Raw genomic sequence first — 18,805 nt, forward strand, 5'->3', positions numbered from 1 at the left:
AAGAGAACATGGCAAAAGATCCTGGACAGAACCTGGCTACAGAACTTCGCTGGAGAACCTAGACAGAACCTGGCTGGAGATCCAAGACAGAACCTGGCTGGAGAACCTAACCAGAACTTCGCTGGAGATCCTGACCAGAACTTTGGCAGGAGATCCTGGCTAGAGGTCCTGACTAGGCTGCTGATCAACTGAAGGCTGTCTCCATGTCATTCCTTCTTCGCTGACTCTGTCCACACCTTTGGGGACCCCTGGACCTGCTGGGGTTGGACCCCAACAATCCCTGGACAAACCTTGGGTTAAATTCTCAAGTCAAAATTATTATTTTTAAAAATATATATTTTATTGATTTTTTTACAGAGAGGAAGGGAGAGGGATACAGAGTTAGAAACATCGATGAGAAAGAAACATTGATCAGCTGCCTACTGCACACCCCCTACTGGGGATGTGCCCGCAACCAAGGTACATGCCCTTGACCGGAATCAAACCCTGGACCATTCAATCCGCAGGCCGACGCTCTATCCACTGAGCCAAGCTGGTCAGGGCTCAAGTCAAAATTATTAATGGAATGAAGATCAATCTGTTTTAAAAATGTTTTAGAGCTCACCAGTCGGCATGGCTCAGTCGACCTATGAACCAGGAGGTCATGGGTCGATTCCTGGTTGGGGCATTGCCCAGGTTATAAACTCAATTCCCAGTGTGGGGTGTGCAGATGCGGCCGATCAATGATTCTCTCTCATCATTGATGTTCCTATCTATCTCTCCCTCTACCTTCCTCTCTGAAATCAATTAAAAAACCATTAATGTTTTGGAGTCAAGTCTATATGTAATTTCTTTAACTATCCTCACTTTCCTCATCCTCTGCCTCGAGGAAACAAAGGACTGGTGATTACAGACTCTGGAGTTGTAGGAGACACTATGATATATTTCTCAGATCCCCTTTCACTAGTTAAAGACTTATTCCCCAGCTGCTGGCAGACAGTGTTCAGTTGTCAGTTCTCTTTGGAACTGCCCTGGATGATGAGAGTCACCTTGCTCCAGGTTGCACATTCCCCCCTTCTCAAGATCCAATGACTGGTGCATGCAGGGATACAAAGGCCTGGCTGCCTCCTTATCCCAATTCTTAAAGAACTATCTTAGCTAAAGATATGGGGTTGGTTGAGGCCTTCATTGAGAGTGAATCCTCCCTCTGCTCAATCCTGCTTCCTTTTCTTCCTTTCTTTCCATTCCTAAGGTGGTAATCCCTAGAGGACTCCCCAATAAAACTTCTGCATGCTAATCTCCATCTCATAATCAGCTTCCTAGGAAAACCAAACTGTGACAGAAGTCAAATGGCTGAAATTCAAAATTTGTCTCTAGCTTTACTGGTTGTGTGACCTCTAAAATGGGAATTATAAAAGCAGGTAGGGAGGCTGATATGAGGGTTGAAGACATTAAAGCATGTAAAATGCTTAGAAATGCACCCGGCAAACAATGGACACTCAATAAATGTTAGCTGTTTCTGCCATCATTGTCACATGGTTCAAGTATACAAATTCACCTACAACATGAGAATTACTGGAAGTTATGAGCTGGATAAGACCTTCGGGTTCATCAAGTCTGATGCCCTTAATTTCCAGACGATGAATATCAAGTCTAAATAAGTTAAGTGACCAAAAAATAAATAAATAAATAAGTTAAGTGACTTAGTCAATGTTCCAGAGTTACTAAGTAACAAAATCACCATTCAAACCAGAGCTGATTGCATCCATTGTTGTGTCCACAAAGCAAGGCTGCCTCTCAATCTACATACACTTTGTAATTAAATGAAATTTATTAAGAATTGAGTCCCTCCCCTTCACGTTCTTGCCATAATTGAACCTTAGCTCTCCACTGATGAACACTGCCTCCCTTATGGCTCTCTCCTGCACTTATCTACCATGATCCTATAGATAGGGTGGGTGTTTCCTTTGCTCTTCATTGCTACTCTCAGAGCACTGTCCATTCAAATTCCTTCCAGAAAACTCTTAAATTTGAGACTCATAGCAGCAGACTGTGTGGTGTCGTGTGCCCTCATTTCTTTAAGACTTTAATACCCTAATACCCTAATCACTCTATTCTCTCCAATACTACTCTTGATACAATTTGTGGTGATTTCAATATGCAACATCCACTATCCTTCCATGCCCAAGCCTCTGTTTTTGATTCCTCTCCTACAAAGCCTGTTTTTGATTCCTCTCCTACAAAGCCCGGTCTTCCACACTCCTCAGCCACCCACTCTGATTGTCATAAACAGACATTTCTTAAATGTCTGTTTAGAAACAATTCTTTCATGTGCAGGAATATCTTGCTCAATGCAAAGCATTTAGCATCTCTGCCCCTGTCCATGAAATACCAGTGGCAACCCATCCCTACCCCTACAAATTTCTGGACATCTTGGTGGGGGATCAATACCACTCCAGTTGAGAACCACTTACTTAAACCTTATCATTACCAATAAATGCAACTCTTCATAATCTCAAATTCAAGTATCCCTCTCTCTGAGTACCACTTACTTCTAACTCACTACCTCTACTATTGGACTCTTTTTTTAAAAAAAATATATATTTTATTGATTTTACAGCGAAGAAGGGAGAGGGGTAGAGAGTTAGAAACATCGATGAGAGAGAAGCATCGATCAACTGCCTCCTGCACACCCCCTACAGGGGATGTGCCTGCAACCAAGGTACATGCCCTTGACCGGAATCGAACCTGGGACCCTTCAGTCCCCAGGCCGACGCTCTATCCAGTGAGCCAAACCGGCTAGGGCTACTATTGGACTCTTAACAATTCCTAGACTCCATAGGAACCTATAATCAATCTATTGAGCCTACCCTCTTCCCTGTTCTTGACCCATCAAATCCCTACTTCCTTATATAGCTTAAACTTCACAGTCCAATATTACATCTGATACACCTCCAATATCCTTGTCTTTTCCTGCTTCACTGTAGTTCTTTGACTAAGCAACAATCCTGATACCTCAACTACTCTATGCCTGTAACCTGCATGCAAATACCTGAATCTGGAGAAGAACACACAACTAAACTTACTCTCTTTAAATCTGTGGATGAAAGGGGCCACATGCTAACCTGACAAGCTCAGGGAAGGCCTGCATGGCAGTCTTGCAAACTCAGAGACCTAAAGTTAGCACAAAGGATGGTCTGAAATTAAACTTTAACTAAAAGCAGTTATAGTGGGTAGTTACGTTCTAGGCCGGTATCTTCACCAACAAGGTCAACCTTTACCTTAACTGAGCCTGTCTTTTTGCATCTAAGATAACAAACCCTTTGAAATGTCTGGGTAACTTGTAACTTCCTTTTTTCTGGACCCTCTTGGGGCACAACCTAATGTGCCTGGGGCTCCAGGACAGATACCACAAATTCCTTCACCCACCTAAGTATGTGTCTATCATTTTACTTTTTATCCAATCCCAGGGTTTCCCTGCTTTGCTTTCTCCCACCTTTCTAGTCTATTACCAATGGATTTCATGTAACCCACCTACCTCCCTTTCTTTTGATTGCAACGTATAAATACAGATGTAACCCGCCATTCTCCGGAGCATTATCTCAATTCGTTGAGGTTCTGCTTCCTGGCATATGTCGACAGTTTGGCTCAAATAAACTCACAAAAATTCTTTACAGGTTTCAGTGGGTTTTTTTTACGTTAACAAATCCATGATCAGTAACCTCAAGTGGACTTTAATGCTCTCCAGCAATCCTACTACATATCCCTAGTCCACTTAACGTCCCTACTGTCCTAGCAAACTATTTCATCCTTTCTCCTTCATCTGTTCTTCTCAAAGTATTTTATTTCACTGAAAAACAAAGACGCCATCAAAAGAAAACTTTAGGGTATCTTATCTCAAATCTACCTGCCTAATCTATTTACTTTCTTTCTTATTATGATGTGCCTGTGCTCATATAAAACAAATTTTTCTACTAATTCTCATCTTCCCTCCTCAAGGACATAATTGCAGGATTGCCCTCTCTCTCCTGTATCATCAAATGTTTCCTTCTACTTTATCATTCCCACTGGTATACAAATAGTCTATTACTTCCATCTTAAAAAGTAATAATAAAAACAAAACTTCCATAACCTACACCCCCTCCAGAAACTTCACTTTTTAGCTCTATTTTGTAGCAAAAAAAAATCCTCAAAGAAGTTGTCTATCCATTTTGTGGTCAATGAGTTTATCTACTCATTTTCTTTATTTTTCTTTCTTTCTTGTGTCTACTCATTTTCTCTCCTCTCTTTTTTTCATGCACTCTTGGATCCAATTAGATTTTCATCCCCACTCAAACTGAATAGCTCGTATCGAGATTATTAATCAACTAACTCCCTGCTGCCAAATAGAGTCCATTCTTGTTATTTGTGGTAGTTATGTTCCATAAAGTCACCTTGTACACTGAACTGACAAATTCTGAACCACTGCTACCAGGGAAAATACACAGCCAGCTTCCTGCAAACCTGGGCACATTTTCACCAACTGGTCAATATATGACCTTGTTTTATGTTTAAAGACACATTATTATTTTTTTTTAAGGGGAGAATGATAATTTTTATTTTTTAAAGTATATTTTATTGATTTTTTTACAGAGAGGAAGGGCGAGGGATACAGAGTTAGAAACATCAATGAGAGAGAAACATCGATCAGCTGCCTCCTGCACACTCCCTACTGGGGATGTGCCCACAACCAAGGTACATGCCCTTGACCGGAATGGAACCTGGGACCCTTGAGTCCGCAGGCTGATGCTCTATCCACTGAGCCAAACCGGTTAGGGCGGAAGACACATTATCTAAATACATACATTGTTAATTCATTAACACTGAACTCACGGTCAATAGCACTAGAACTCATGCCTGAATGAAACTAATTTAACCCATGTATTTTCTACATAAGGTATATCACAGTCTTTTTGCACTTAGACAACACTCACTGCTATGCCTAAAGGCCATTTTCAACAGCAAAATCACCAACAAAAAGTACAAAAATGCAAAAAAACATGGCACTAACTAGAACACAAAAAGAAGAACTGTTTACAAAATGAGAGCTAAAATAAGACAGAGCACTGTCTTTTCAACCTCAGCTGGGAAGGTGTACATCAAGTGCTTAAAATTTTTCACCATTCTGTGCATCTCCACTAATGACCACAAAGTGCTGTGAGTTTTTATTTGGAGGATACAAATAAGTTGATCAAGTATGTGAATTTGCAAATACAGAATCCTTGAATAATGAGGCTCGACTGTGTAATAGTTATTTTTTACTCCTCATTTTACCTACCAGCAGCATTGTACACAGTTGACCATCACCTCATTCTTAATTTCCAGATCCCAATTTCTCTTGATTTTCATCTTACCTCACTGACCATCCCCATTTAATCTCCCCAAAATCCAAATTTATTTATTTTTAAAAAAGTTTTTTGTATTGATTTCAGAGATGAAGGGAAAGAGATAGAACATCAATGAGAGAGAATCATTGATCGGCTGCCTCCTGCACACACCCTACTGAGGATCCAGCCCGCAACCCAGGCATATGCCCTGACTGGAAATCGAACCTTGACCTCCTGGTTCATAGGTCGATGCTCAACTACTGAGCCAGGTCCAGGCCCAGGACCAAATGCCAAATTTAGAAAGCCTCAGAGCGAAATCTATTAACCTCCTTCTCTCTGATTATATTCGTTCCACAGTAATCTCATCTAGTCCCGTGATTTTAATTGTATTTCTGTTCAATGGATATTGTCCCACAGCTCTGGGATGCTCTGTTGTTGTTCTCCCCACATTTTTTTTCTCTTTAAGTTTGGATAATTTCTGTTGACCTATCTTCAAGCTCAGCAATTATTTCCTTGGCTGTGTCAAGTCTACTAATAAGCCCCCATACATACTCCATGTATGTCATAATTTTTATTTCTAGCACTAGAGGGCCGGTGCATGAAATTCGTGTACAGGTAGGGTCCCAAGGCCTGGCCAGCGATCAGGGCTGATCGGGGCCTTCCTTCGTTCTGTGCCGCCCTCTGATGGTCAGTGCACGTCATATTGAGGGTCAAACTCCCGAGGGGACAATTAGCATATTAGCCTCTTATTATATAGGATTTCCAGTTGACATACAGTTTCTATTCCTCTGCTGAAACTTACCATCTATCCATACATGTCCATCTTTTACACTAGAGCCTTTAATATGTTATTCATTGTTATTTTAAATTTACTCTCTTTTTGTTTTAACAGTTGGGTCATCCTGAGTTTTTTATTATTCTTACTTTTGACAGTGGGGTGTGTGTTTTTTTGTTTTGCTTATTTGTACATGTTTCATAATTTTTGCATGAGTAGTAAAAATTCTTCTACTAGCTTTAGTGGGGGAGGGGGTAAGAGAGGGTAGGGATTGAGTCAATCTATTTAGATTGAGCTGGGTTTTAGTTTTCTTGTTATGATTACCTTAAATGCACCTCCAGCTTCAAATTCCTCCCCTGTGACCTACTGTTTAGAGTGGAGGCTGGTTTGCCAGAGAGTTTTTCTCCATGTTCTTACGCCCCCCTCAACTTCAAGCTTTCTCTGTGCACTTGCCCCAGAGTCGCTCTCCATATTCTTGCCCCTCCCCAGGAGTAAACTGCTGATGATTTACTTGCTAGCAGGGGAAAGGTGCTCTGTTATTCTGACCCAGTCTCAGGCCCTACAACCCTGAGTTTTAGTGGATGGGGCTTGCTCCCAGTAGGAAGAAAATTAATGGTCTGAACCTAGGATAGTTTCCTGCCCTTCCCTCAGGGTTTATGGATTTTCTTTATCTTTTCACATCTGCCAGTCACAATGGAAAATGGGATTTATTCCCTTCCCCTATTGCTTAAAGCTGCTTTCCACAGGGAAAAGGGGTCCAGGCAGGCCTGTACCACCTAGTGAGGCTTCCCCTGGTCTCCCTTGCTTCTCCTAATCTTCCTCACGAGCAACTGTTGAAGGTCCTTGGAGAAAAGCCTACAAGTGGGTGTTATCTATCCTTGTGTCTGCAGTTCCCAAGGGTTCTATTCCCATGCTAGCCCACAATTAGACGTTAGCAATTCATTAAAAATTTAGCTGAACTGTTCTTTCTCCGTATGACAGACCTGCCTTCTTCCTGTCCTCTACTACAGGTAAGCCATGACCATATCCCATCTCTGATGGATTGAGAGAAGTTAATTTCTTCTGATTTTAGGGTAAGATCAATACTCTTTCTTTCACCTGGCTGTGAAAGAAACTCACTCAATGGTTGAGCATTGACCTCTGAACCAGGAGTTCACGGTTTGATTCCGTCAGGGCACATGCCTGGGTTGCAGGCTCAATCCCCAGTGGGAGGCATGCAGGTGGCAGCCGATTGATAATTCTCTCTCATCATTGAAGTTTCTCTCTCTCTCTCCCTCTCTGAAATCAGTAAAAATATATTTATAAAAAATACTTTTTCGCTCTGACCGGTTTGGCTCAGTGGACAGAGTGTCAGCCTGCGGACTGAAGGGTCCCAGGTTCGATTCCAGTCAAGGGCATGTACCTTGGTTTGGGGCACATCCCCAGTAGGGGGTGTGCAGGAGGCAGCTGATCGATGTTTCTAACTCTCTATCCCTCTCCCTTCCTCTCTGTAAAAAATCAATAAAATATAGTTTTTAAAAAAAATACTTTTTCTTTCTATATCCTAGTGGAAGCCAGAAATCACCCTCATGAGTTTAAATACCACTTATATATACACAACTCCTAAATTTACATTTCTAGTCTGGACCTCTCCCCTGGACTCCAGACCATATATATCCAACTGCCGACTGGACAATCTACTTGTTTGGTTTGGCAGAGAAACTCTAAGGGGGCCCCCATTATCCCTTCCTCCAGGTGTTCATGTCTTTGTGTAATCCTCTCCCCTTGAGTTGTGGGAGGGTCCTATGACTTCTAACCAACAGAACAAACATGATGAGATACCATTCCCATGATTACGTTATGTTTTATGGCAAAGGAATGGGATATCATTCCCTTGATTATGTTATATTACATGACTGTCTTGCTAGCAGACTCTCTTCTCACTCTCTTGTTGGAATAAAAGAAGCAGGCTACCAGACTCACAGAGAGCAGGGTGACAGCTGGGAGGGGGGGCAAGAGGGGGAGGCAGGGAACGTGGAGGGATTGAGCAACAAAAGAAAACAAAGAACTCAGGGACAGGGACAACAGAGTGGTGATTGTGGGGGGGGGGGAAGGGGGTGAGAAGTATGGAGGGCTAAATGATAATGGGGAAAATTAATATATATATTTTTTGAAGCAGGAGCCTGGCCAGTGTTGCTAAATGGTTAGAGCATCAGCTGGAGGACCACTTCTGGGTCAAGGGCATGTACCTCAGTTGCAGACCCAGTAGGAGTGCGCATGTGGGAGGCAACTAATAGACGTATCTCTCTCGTGTCGATATCCGTCTGTCTGTCTCTCCGCCCTCTGCCCTCCCTTCCACTCTCTCTAGAAATCAATGGAAAATATATCCTCAGGTGAGGATAGAAAAAAAAGAAGAAGCAGGCTGCTGTGTTATGAACTGCTTATGGAGAGGGCCACATGGCAGCAAATTGCAAATGAACTCTTAAGAGTTGACCGTGGCCTCCCATCAACAGCCAACAGAAACCTGAAGCTCTCAGTCCTACAGCTGCAACAAAATGAATCCTGCCAACAACCTGAGTGAGCTTAGATTGTTCTCGTCTAGTCTCCCGATATGAACCCACACTAGCCACCTTGCTTGTAACCTGGTGAAACTCTGAAGCAGCGATCCAGCTAAGACATGCCTGACTCCACAGAAACTGTGAGATAATAAATGTGTTTTAAGCCCTAAATTTGTGGTGATTTGTTTTGCAACACAGAAAACTAATACAGATAGTATCACAAACTTTACAAGCCAAACTCCTAACTGCCAACATCTCCTTAAAAAGAAAAGAAAAACATGCCCCAGTGTTGTCCATGTCAATAAATGGCAACTCCATTCTTACAATTATTCAAACCAAAAACTGTAGTCAATCTTAACCCCTTTTTTATCTCTAAAACCCACATTAAATCTAAAAGCAATCACTGTTGCCTTTACAAATCATATGGAGACACTAACTTGATCTCAATACCACTGTCTAAGCCACTACTGTCTCCATGCACTTTGTTATAACTGCCTCCTAACTGGTTTTCCTGCTTCCACTTTCAAAAAGCAGCCAGAGTGATCATATTAAAATATCAGTCAATGTTTTTCTCAGAATACTCCAAAGGTTCCCCATCTTACCCAGATTTAAAAACCAAAAATTTTACAGTCACATATAAGGCCTACATTATCTGTTGTATAATGTCAGGAAGAGGCAACTAATAGATGTATCTCTCCCCTTCCACCCCCTTCTCTGCCTCATCTTGTATCACTCTCCTCATTCCTCCCTCTTCCACCACATCGGCTTCCTTGCTGTTCCTTAACCATGTCAAGTGCCCGTCAGTCTCAGAGTTTTACAACTGTTGGTCTATATAACTGAAGAGGTATTTCCACAGACAGGACTTCTCTCACTACCTTCTATAAAAAGGCAAGCCCCACTGTCCCCACCAATAACTTCCTATCCTTCCTACCTAGTTTTTCTTAGTATCCACAGCATATCCTGCCAACTGATATTCACTTTATTGCCTGTCTCCCCAAAACCAGAATGTAAGTTCCATGAGAGCTGAGACTTTTGTTCACTGCTGTACTCCCTGCTAAAACTGAATGATTGAATAAATATTGCTATATTAGATACTGTTTCCTTACAAAATTTAGAGTCTAACAGTCAAGCCACAGTGACATTATTTTTAAAAATCATTACACAACTATTTTCTACCTAGAAATGTACTTATTCTACCTCACTGTAAATATGTTTCTAAGGAAACTTGGAATACATTCACAGGTAACCAAAATAACTGAGATATAGAAGTAAGCTAACTGAATTAGAACATTTTTGTGAAGGGCTCTAATCAAAGAAAAGTAACTGGAAGACTCCATCTATTGTTTTTCCAGAGCCATCTGGAGAAGAGACTGTTCTTCACAGATATAGCCGAATAATAGAGAAGGATGAATCAAGCTTGAAAGACTGACCCTTTAGGTGTCTGTTTCTCAAACTTTTTGGTCTCAAGACCCTTTTACACTCTTACTCATTATTAATGACCTCAGAGAACTTTTATTTATGTGGGTTTTTATCTACCAATACTTCATATAAAATTCAAACAGAAATTTGAAAAATATTTAAGTTCATTTTAAAGTAACAACCATAACTCCATTATGTTAGTATAAATAAAATATTTTCATTAACACAACTAAATTTCTCTCCAAAATTAGTGAGAGAAAGAACATTGCTTTACATTTCTTCAAATCTCCTCAATGTTTGAGTTAATAGAAAATGGCTAAATTCTCTTACTGCTTCTACATTAAATATGTTGCCATATGTTATTTTGGTTGAGGGGAGGAGTGTTTTAATAGTCTTTTCAGGTAATTGTAAATATTCTTCTTTGATACCACATCAAAACTTGACAGTTTGTAGTTTCTTAAAGTTTGTTTGCAATGTACAATCTGAACTTTGTTTACTCTGCTAACATTAAAATCCACTGGTCTGTCTTGCACTCTGAATGGGTCTTGTACCCATACATGACTTTGTTTAAAAAGTTTGTAATTACTAAGAAGCTGTCAAGTTCACAATGGTGAATAAAAGTTTTCCAAAATTCTACTTTTTGCTTGAATGTTCGTATCTCCCCACTGGCAACAAATCCTGCCAGTTGTTTCCCTTGAACTGGGTCAGGTGCATGGATCAGACAATTTGAAATTTAAAAACATCAGTTGTGCCCTAGCCAGTTTGGCTCAGTGGATAGAACGCCGGCCTGCGGACTGAAGAATCCCAGGTTCGATTCCGGTCAAGGGCACATGCCCAGAAGGGCTCAATCCCTAGTGCAGGAGGCAGCCTATCAGTGATTCCCATAATTGATGTTTCTATCTCTTTTTCCCTCTCCCTCCCTCTCTGATATCAATAAAATTATATAAATAAATAAAAATATGAACATCAGTTCTGCAGTACACATGCCTGTCCATTTAAATCCTCTAATGAATATGACTATTTTCCAGTTCAACAAAAATATTTTCTGTATAGCCACAATAAATCTACTGAACTGAAAATCTACTCCTGAAACTATTAGTCTGTTTCAATTAGTGTAATAAGCCAAATAATTTTCACTTTCTTTATGCAACAAAATTGGTCTGAAAAAATCTAAATCATGCGCCACATAAAATGAAATCTACTTCAAGTTTTGAAAAGTATATACAACATTAAATATACATTGTATAAAAGAAAACTGAATGATCTTGACAAGATCTATATATATAAAAGGCTGCCCTAGCTGATTTGGCTCACTGGATAGAGCTTCGGCCTGTGGACTGAAGGGTCCCGGGTTTGATTCCGGTCAAGGGCATGTGCCCCGGTTGTGGGCTCGGGGGGGGGGGGGTGCGGGAGGCGACCGATCGATGATTCTCTCTCATCATTAATGTTTCTCTCTCTCGCTCTCCCTTCCTCTCTGAAATGAATAAAAAAATATTTTTAAAAAAAGGCTAAGTATCTGTCTGACCGGTAGCTATGATGCGCACTGACCACCAGGGGGCAGACGCTCAACACAGGAGCTGCCATGACACGCACTGGCCTTTTAAAAATAAACGGCACCACGGACCTGGCGGCGACAAACCAACACCCGGCTTTCCCCATGTGGAACACAGGCCCCACCACCACCCCGGAGCTACACCACACCAAATCACAGCCAACTCTGCCAAGACCCCATGATGCAAAATGCAGCCCCCAGCCCAGCCCGAACGGTCACTGTGGATGCTGGGTAATGGCATCACATAGCAACGCCCGGCTTCCTCTCCCTAGCGACTAGCCTCCTTGGAGTTTCTTCAGCCCAGGAACACGACTTGCTTTATAGCCAGGTGCAAACATTTTACACTTTAACCAAATGTTTGTGAAGCGTTTTCCCATGCCTTATCTTATTTGATCCTCACAGAAATCCTGGAGTAGGTAGACAGAAGACTCCATGAAATCCTATTTTCTTTTCATTAGCCAGAAAACGGAGATTTAGAAAGCTTAGAAACTTGACCCGACTGAAAAGAAGTAAGAAGTGGTGGACCTTGAAAATGACTTCACATTTTCTCACTGCACAGAATATAGTCAAACACTGCTGCAGTTAAATATTTTACCCTGTGTGATCTACAATAATAATGTGCTTCATGTTGATATTTACTGCTGTGTTGCTGACAATTACTTGAAAGAGAAGTTGGGGTGCTTCACTGGGCTGGAAAAAATTTAGCTAAATCAGAAAGCAGGTCTAATTAAGCAAGTTTATTCTACATATATAAAAGGCTAAGTCGACTTGCGCATGTGCGATACATATAAAGCTCTTGCTGGTGCCAATCACAAACGTGTGTTCAGATCTGTCATTGTTGATTGTGAATTTGGTTGACACTTCTATGATAGAGAAAGGGTGAATAGTGATATTAAAATATTTCTTCTAATTAATTTCCTTTCAATGTGCACAAATCCATGCACTAGAACACTAGTATTTAAATAAAATCTACCTTCCATGTATTTCAACACTTTATAGTTTGTTTGTTTTTGTTTTTGGCTTGGTTCTTTTTAAAACATTAGTAATTAGAGATCTGAAACAACCAATTAATCTGCATATAAAATATTCCTAACTGGCTCAATATGTTGGCTGGTCCTTGCCTTACCTGTTGAGCAATATGAGAAATATGAGCTCCTTGAACTGTTGAACCAGGCTGAGATGTTGTCTCTGAAGTGTTACTCTTGTGGGAATCTTCCATAATCAACTGTAAAGAAGAAAAGTCAATTAAAAGATGCTTTCTAATCATTTTCAAGAGATCTGAAGACATTTATTTTCTTAACATGCATACATTTTCAGAGGAACAAGACAAAGCTTTTCTATATGATGGGCTGAGCTCAAATTTTAACCAGACTCAATATGTTCCCACAACTCTGCTCTGGGAGTGTAGCAATCTAAGCATAGGACCTTAAAACTGGTAATGAAAAATACTGTAGAATATGTATAGTACACTGCACAGTTGTGTAAGAATTGATAACTCGGTTGCCTCCATTAAAGAGAATTGGGATGCCCTAACCAGTTTGACTGTGGATAGAGCATCAGCCTGTGGACTGAACGGTCCCAGGTTCAATGCCAGTCAAGGGCTCATACTGTGGTTGTAGGCTCCTCCCCTGCCAGGGCCCTGAATGTGCTGTGCAGAAGGCAATCAATCCATGTGTTTCTCTCACATCGTTATTTCTGTCTTTCCCTCTCTCTTCTACTCTCTCTCTCTCACTCTAAAAAAAAAAGAAAAAAAAAAAGAATCAAATCAGTGAAAAAATATCCTTGGGTGAGGATCTAAAAAAAGACTTTTCCTTACATATTATTAAGTACTAGAGGCCCAGTGTACGACATTCATGCACTTGGGGGGGTCCCCCTCAGCCCGGCCTGCACCCTCTTGCAGTCCAGGATCCCTTAGGGCTGTGGTTGGCAAACCGCGGCTCACGAGCCACATGCGGCTCTTTGGCCCCTTGAGTGTGGCTCTTCCACAAAATACCGACTTCTGCGCATGGGCCACGAAGTTTCAATCGCACTGTACGTGCGCGCCCGCACGTGGTATTTTGTGGAAGAGCCACACTCAAGGGGCCAAAGAGCCGCATGTGGCTCGCGAGCCACGGTTTGCTGAGCCGCAGTTTGCAGACCACTGCCTTAGGGGATGTCCTTAGCACTGCTGCAGAGCAGGAGAGGCTCCCGCCAGCCACCACTGCTGCACTCACCAGCCATGAGCCCGGCTTCTGGCTGAGCAGCGCTCCCCATGAGAGCGCACCAACCACAGGGGGCAGCTCCTGCGTTGAGCGTCTGCCCACTGGTGGTCAGTGAGCATCATAGCAACTGGTCATTCCGCTGTTCAGTCGATTTGCATATTAGGGTTTTATTATATAAGATGATAGTCTTCCTGTCCATGGACATAGCACAGCATTCCTTTCTCTAGCCTAGGGACAGTTTCTAATTGCACATATAGTTTTATGTGGAAAATGTGAGTAGAAGTTGAACTAACTAAATAACTAAATAAACCTATACCTAAGGAGGCTCTAAAAAATCTAGCTGATCTAATCAACTGGAGGATATGGCAGCTGGTTAAGTATGAGAATAAATGGGTTATACGAGATGGAATATGTCAAATGAAGAACTACTTAGAAAAAGACTGGTAAAAAAACTGGGTAGAATTTAAGGTTTTTGTGGTTTTGTGCAATGACATAATAAAGAAAAAAAGAGAAGGCTAGCCTGCAAACATATGAAAGGATGCTTAATATCACATCATTAGGAAAATGCCAAGTCAAAACTACAATGAGATACCACCTCATATCCATTAGGGTGGCTAATATAAAACAAACAAAAAAGAAAATGTGTTGGTGCGGATATGGAGAAATTGGAACATTTGTGCACTGTAGTGGGAATGTAAAATATTGCAGCTGCTGTGAAAAGCAGTATGGTGGTTCCTCAAATAATTAAAGATAGAATTACTATTTGATCCAACAATCCCACTTCTAGGTATATATCCATTAGTTCTGTGAGCTATCTATCTGTTCATATTACTTGTCCATCCACCTACCAGAACTTAGTGTTTTCCTTATTAGCCTACATTATTTCTTCACATAAATTTATTTTAATCATCATGTGAGGACATGTTTTCACTGATTTTTTAAAATATATTTTTTATTGATTTCAGAGAGAGGAAGGGAGAGGGAGAGAGAGAGAAACATCAATGATGAGAGAGAATCATTGATTGGCTGCCTCCTGCACGCCCCCTACTGGGGATCGAGCCTGCAACCCAGGCATGTGCCACTGGGACCCTTCAGTCCGCAGGCCTTCGCTCTATCCACTGAGCCAAACCAGCGAGGGCCATTGATTTTTTTAGAGGGAGAGGGAGAAGGAGAGGGAGAGGGAAAGAGAGAAAGAGGAACATAACATTGATCGGTTGACCATGCACACAACTCGACCAGGAATGGAATCCACAACCTAGATATGGGCCCTGACTGTGAATCAAACCTGCAAACTTTCAGTGTATGAGACGTTGCTCCTACCAACTGAGCCACACCAGCCAGAGCTCTTCATATAAATTTTATTTCTATTATGTTGATACAAATACTTTCTCAATATGATTTAACCATGCTTATTTTAAAAAGTTTTCATATGCTTTTACTGATTTTTAGAGAGAGAGGAAGGGAGAGAAAGGAAGGGAGAGGAAGAGGGGGAGGAGGAGAGAAAGAGAAAGACGGGTTGAGAAAAAGACAGGTTGAGAGAGAGAAAGTGAGAGCGAGAGAGAAGACAAACATCCTGTACTGGGGATCAAACCGCAACCTTTAGGTGTAGGGGACAACGCTTGAACCAACTGAGCCACACCAGCCAAGGCTATTTTAAAACTTTTGATTTTGACAAATTCATCTAGTTATTTCCTTTGTTCTTTCTTCAACTGCTTTTAAGCCTACCTAATAGTCCCTTCTTCAGGAACAGTGCCATGATTTTTTTCATCTACACTAATACAAATGTACTTCCACAAAGTAAACATACAGACAGCACCAAAGATAGAATTACATATTTTCTACATACTATTTCTAGTGAAATAGACTTTTTTAAACACTCCATTTCAGAATATAGAGTTAAGAAGAAAAAAGATGTAGTGCTAAAGCACTGAAATAAGATTTTTGAAAAGCTTGTTAAATTACTGGAAATGCTACTCTTCTGTTCGTTCCGCTGTGACTCACTGATTTTCCCTCCCTAACATTATTATGAAATCCTATATCTAGTGGAAACTAACATGATCAACAAAACAACAAACATTTCCTACAGTTAGCAAATTGCATCTTGGACAATTATTACAACTATATTTCCTATGGAAAAGAAGAAAACCTATTTCAATGATTTTTTTAAGGAGGAATCAGTTTTGGCTGGTGCCATTTTGGGGCTCAGCCCATCAGGTTTATCAGGTGACCTAAAAAATTTATAATCCCTTAAAAAAAAAAAGGGAAAAAAAAGAGGAATCGGCTTCTTTTCCCCCAAAATGAAAACAGCTTTATAGTTTCATCTCATTATAAACAATCTGTATTTTAATGACGTTATCAGAATATAACCTTTATTTGTTCACTTATTTTTACTTATTATTCCTAAAACTGAGGTTAAGATAAACAATCTGTTAAAAACTTGCTCAACACACAATAAATTTTGTGTGTACAAAGGCACTTAAGTAAAGTAAGCCCTGGGCAGCTGCTGGAAGCTTAGATGAGACAACCTCAAGTAGGGCAGAATCACAAGGAGGCAGTGCAACAGCTTCAAAAGTACCAAGTATGTGGAGAGCTGAGAAATAGCAGCAGGCTGTGATCTTGCTGATGACATAGTGAGAAATATAAGTAAAGGCATGGTACTTTTTTTTTTTTAAATAGAGATAGGAAGGAACAGAGAGAAACATGGATTTGTTGTTCCATTTGTTTATGCATTCATTGGTTGCTTCTTATATGTGCTCTGAAGGGAGATGATACCTGAAACCTTTAAGTTGGGATGATGCTCTAGTCCAGTGATGGCGAACCTTTTGACCTCAGCGTGTCAGCATTTTGAAAAACCCTAACTTAACTCTGGTGCCGTGTCACACATAGAAATTTTTTGATATTTGCAACCATAGTAAAACAAAGACTTATATTTTTGATATTTATTTTATATATTTAAATGCCATTTAACAAAGAAAAATCAACCAAAAAAATGAGTCATAGGTTCGCCATCACTGCTCTAGTCTAACTAATTGAGCTAACCAGCCAGAGCAACGCATAGCACCTTAGAGAAAACTTTCAAAGAAAAAAAAAATTATGTGCTAGACACCAGGAGCTTTTAAATATATTATCTGCTGGATTCCCTAAATTGAGGCTCAAAAAAATTGTCATTTACTGTGGATCTCACAGTAAGATGTGAATGCAAGACCTGCGGCCAGGACTGTTTTAATCCAAAGTCTATGTTCTTTTATTGCCCCTCTACTCTCACGTTCCCAACTTGTCCACCTGACAAACTTCTCTGTTTTCAAGTTACATCCCAAACATTATGTTCCCTATTGACCCAGGTCCCTCCTTTCTTAATGCTTCCACGGTGCATTGCAGATATTTCTAAGGAGGTTACTTAACACTCTGAACTGTGTTTATTGGCATGTCAGTTTCCCTTAGTCTTTTTAAAAACTTTCATTTATTTATCATCACAATTTATCCCCCATACCCTCTTCCACACCACCCCACCCCTGCCACTGTTTCCCTTAGTCTTAAGGCACCTAAGGTCAGTGCTTGTATCATGTGAATGTATGTTTTGTGCCCAGCAGAGACCCTCACATATACAGTAAATAGTAAACATCAGCAAATACAGTGTAGTACTCTCACATGATGAATGAAGAGAGTCATAGTCCCTCACCTATAGAGGATGTTGAACTATGAGAAAGCTTGAGGCAAGGCTTCTCTTGCTCACCTTTTCCACAACTGAATTCATGATCTCCCCTCAAAATTGCTTCGCTTAGTCATACTGAATTTCTTTCAGATCTTCAAACGTGCCTGCCTCGCTTTCTCTCACCTTCAGGATTGTATACATATTCCCTCTGCAGAAACACTATTCCCCTTCTCTTCATGTGACCCGTTCCTCTGGTTATTCTTCAGGGCAAACTCTCCTACCTCCCTTAGGCTGGTCTAGCAGCTCTGGCACATTCCCCCTCTTCTCATGGCACTTATCACAGTATTTAATTGCCTGCTTTACGTCCCACAGAATGCAAGCTCCAGGGAGTCAAAGACCACATCCTGTTCCCAATATAACACTAATACCTTATACATTTATTACTGTTGAATAAATCCATGTGTTTAGTTCGGCTTACCTACTTAAAACTGATAGAAACAATGGTTAAATAAATATGTTTAGACAATTATCTAAACCCAGCCTTAGAAACAGGGACAATTCAGGCACAGGAAAACACTCTATGTTAGAGTTGGAAATTCATTATAAATAAATGGGGGGAAAAGCACGTTAAAAAAAAAAGCATTTTAAAAGTATTTTTAGATGGGACTACCTCCTACTGGTGATACAGTAGTACTGTAAGATATATCACAGACCAAACATAACCTTAAAGGATATCTACAAATAACAGAGCGAATACATTCAGCTTCAGAACAAAAGAATTATTCTGATTGAGTCAGAGGTGACCGCATGCTTTCATGTATAAGAAAAATAGCGTTTTAATAAAACGGCGTATCTCTGTTGTGTTGGTAACGGAAGTCTCAGGATAAAACACGTTTTGCAAACATAAGAGTACGAACTCTCATCCCAAACGGCCAGTTTGACGAAGATGCTTGCCAAGCCCGTGCCGAAAAAGCCTCGGAAGGCAAAGGCTCTCAGTGCCCACAGGCCCCTGGCCTCGAAAGCTAACCGAGTAAGCAGACATTCTCTGACATCGACCACAATTTCGGGGCGACGATGCTGCCCGCTGCCCGGCAGCTGACGCTCCGGAATCCCACGCCTAGATTCATGACTCGGGGCAGGACCATCAAAGACGCGTCCTCGGCTCAGTCATCGGTCCAGAGCTAACAGACGACCTTCTGCGGGTCCACACCCGCCTTCTCGCTCATCACCTGCATCTTTCTGTTACTGCTGTGTGTCTGTCTGTCTGTTTTACTGTCTCCCCCCTCGACTGTCAAGTCTAAGAAGGTAAGGGCCGTTTCTGCCC

The 18,805-nt window shown here is 41.0% G+C and overlaps 1 protein-coding gene across 2 annotated transcripts in view; it reads right to left on the minus strand.

Moving 5' to 3' along the window:
- The window catches only part of ATF1 (activating transcription factor 1), a 58,947-nt gene that overhangs the window by 38,995 nt on the left and 1,147 nt on the right, over nucleotides 1–18,805 (minus strand). For both annotated transcript variants that reach the window (XM_014542139.1, XM_005869264.2), the window contains one exon: nucleotides 12,755–12,853. In XM_014542139.1, the coding sequence (XP_014397625.1) occupies nucleotides 12,755–12,847 (93 nt within the window). In that variant the 5' untranslated portion in view covers nucleotides 12,848–12,853. Of the gene's footprint in view, nucleotides 1–12,754; nucleotides 12,854–18,805 lie in introns of those variants that run through there.

The sequence above is a fragment of the Myotis brandtii genome, unplaced genomic scaffold (genome assembly GCF_000412655.1).
Source record: "Myotis brandtii unplaced genomic scaffold, ASM41265v1 scaffold29, whole genome shotgun sequence".
Classification (NCBI taxonomy): Eukaryota; Metazoa; Chordata; class Mammalia; order Chiroptera; family Vespertilionidae; genus Myotis; species Myotis brandtii.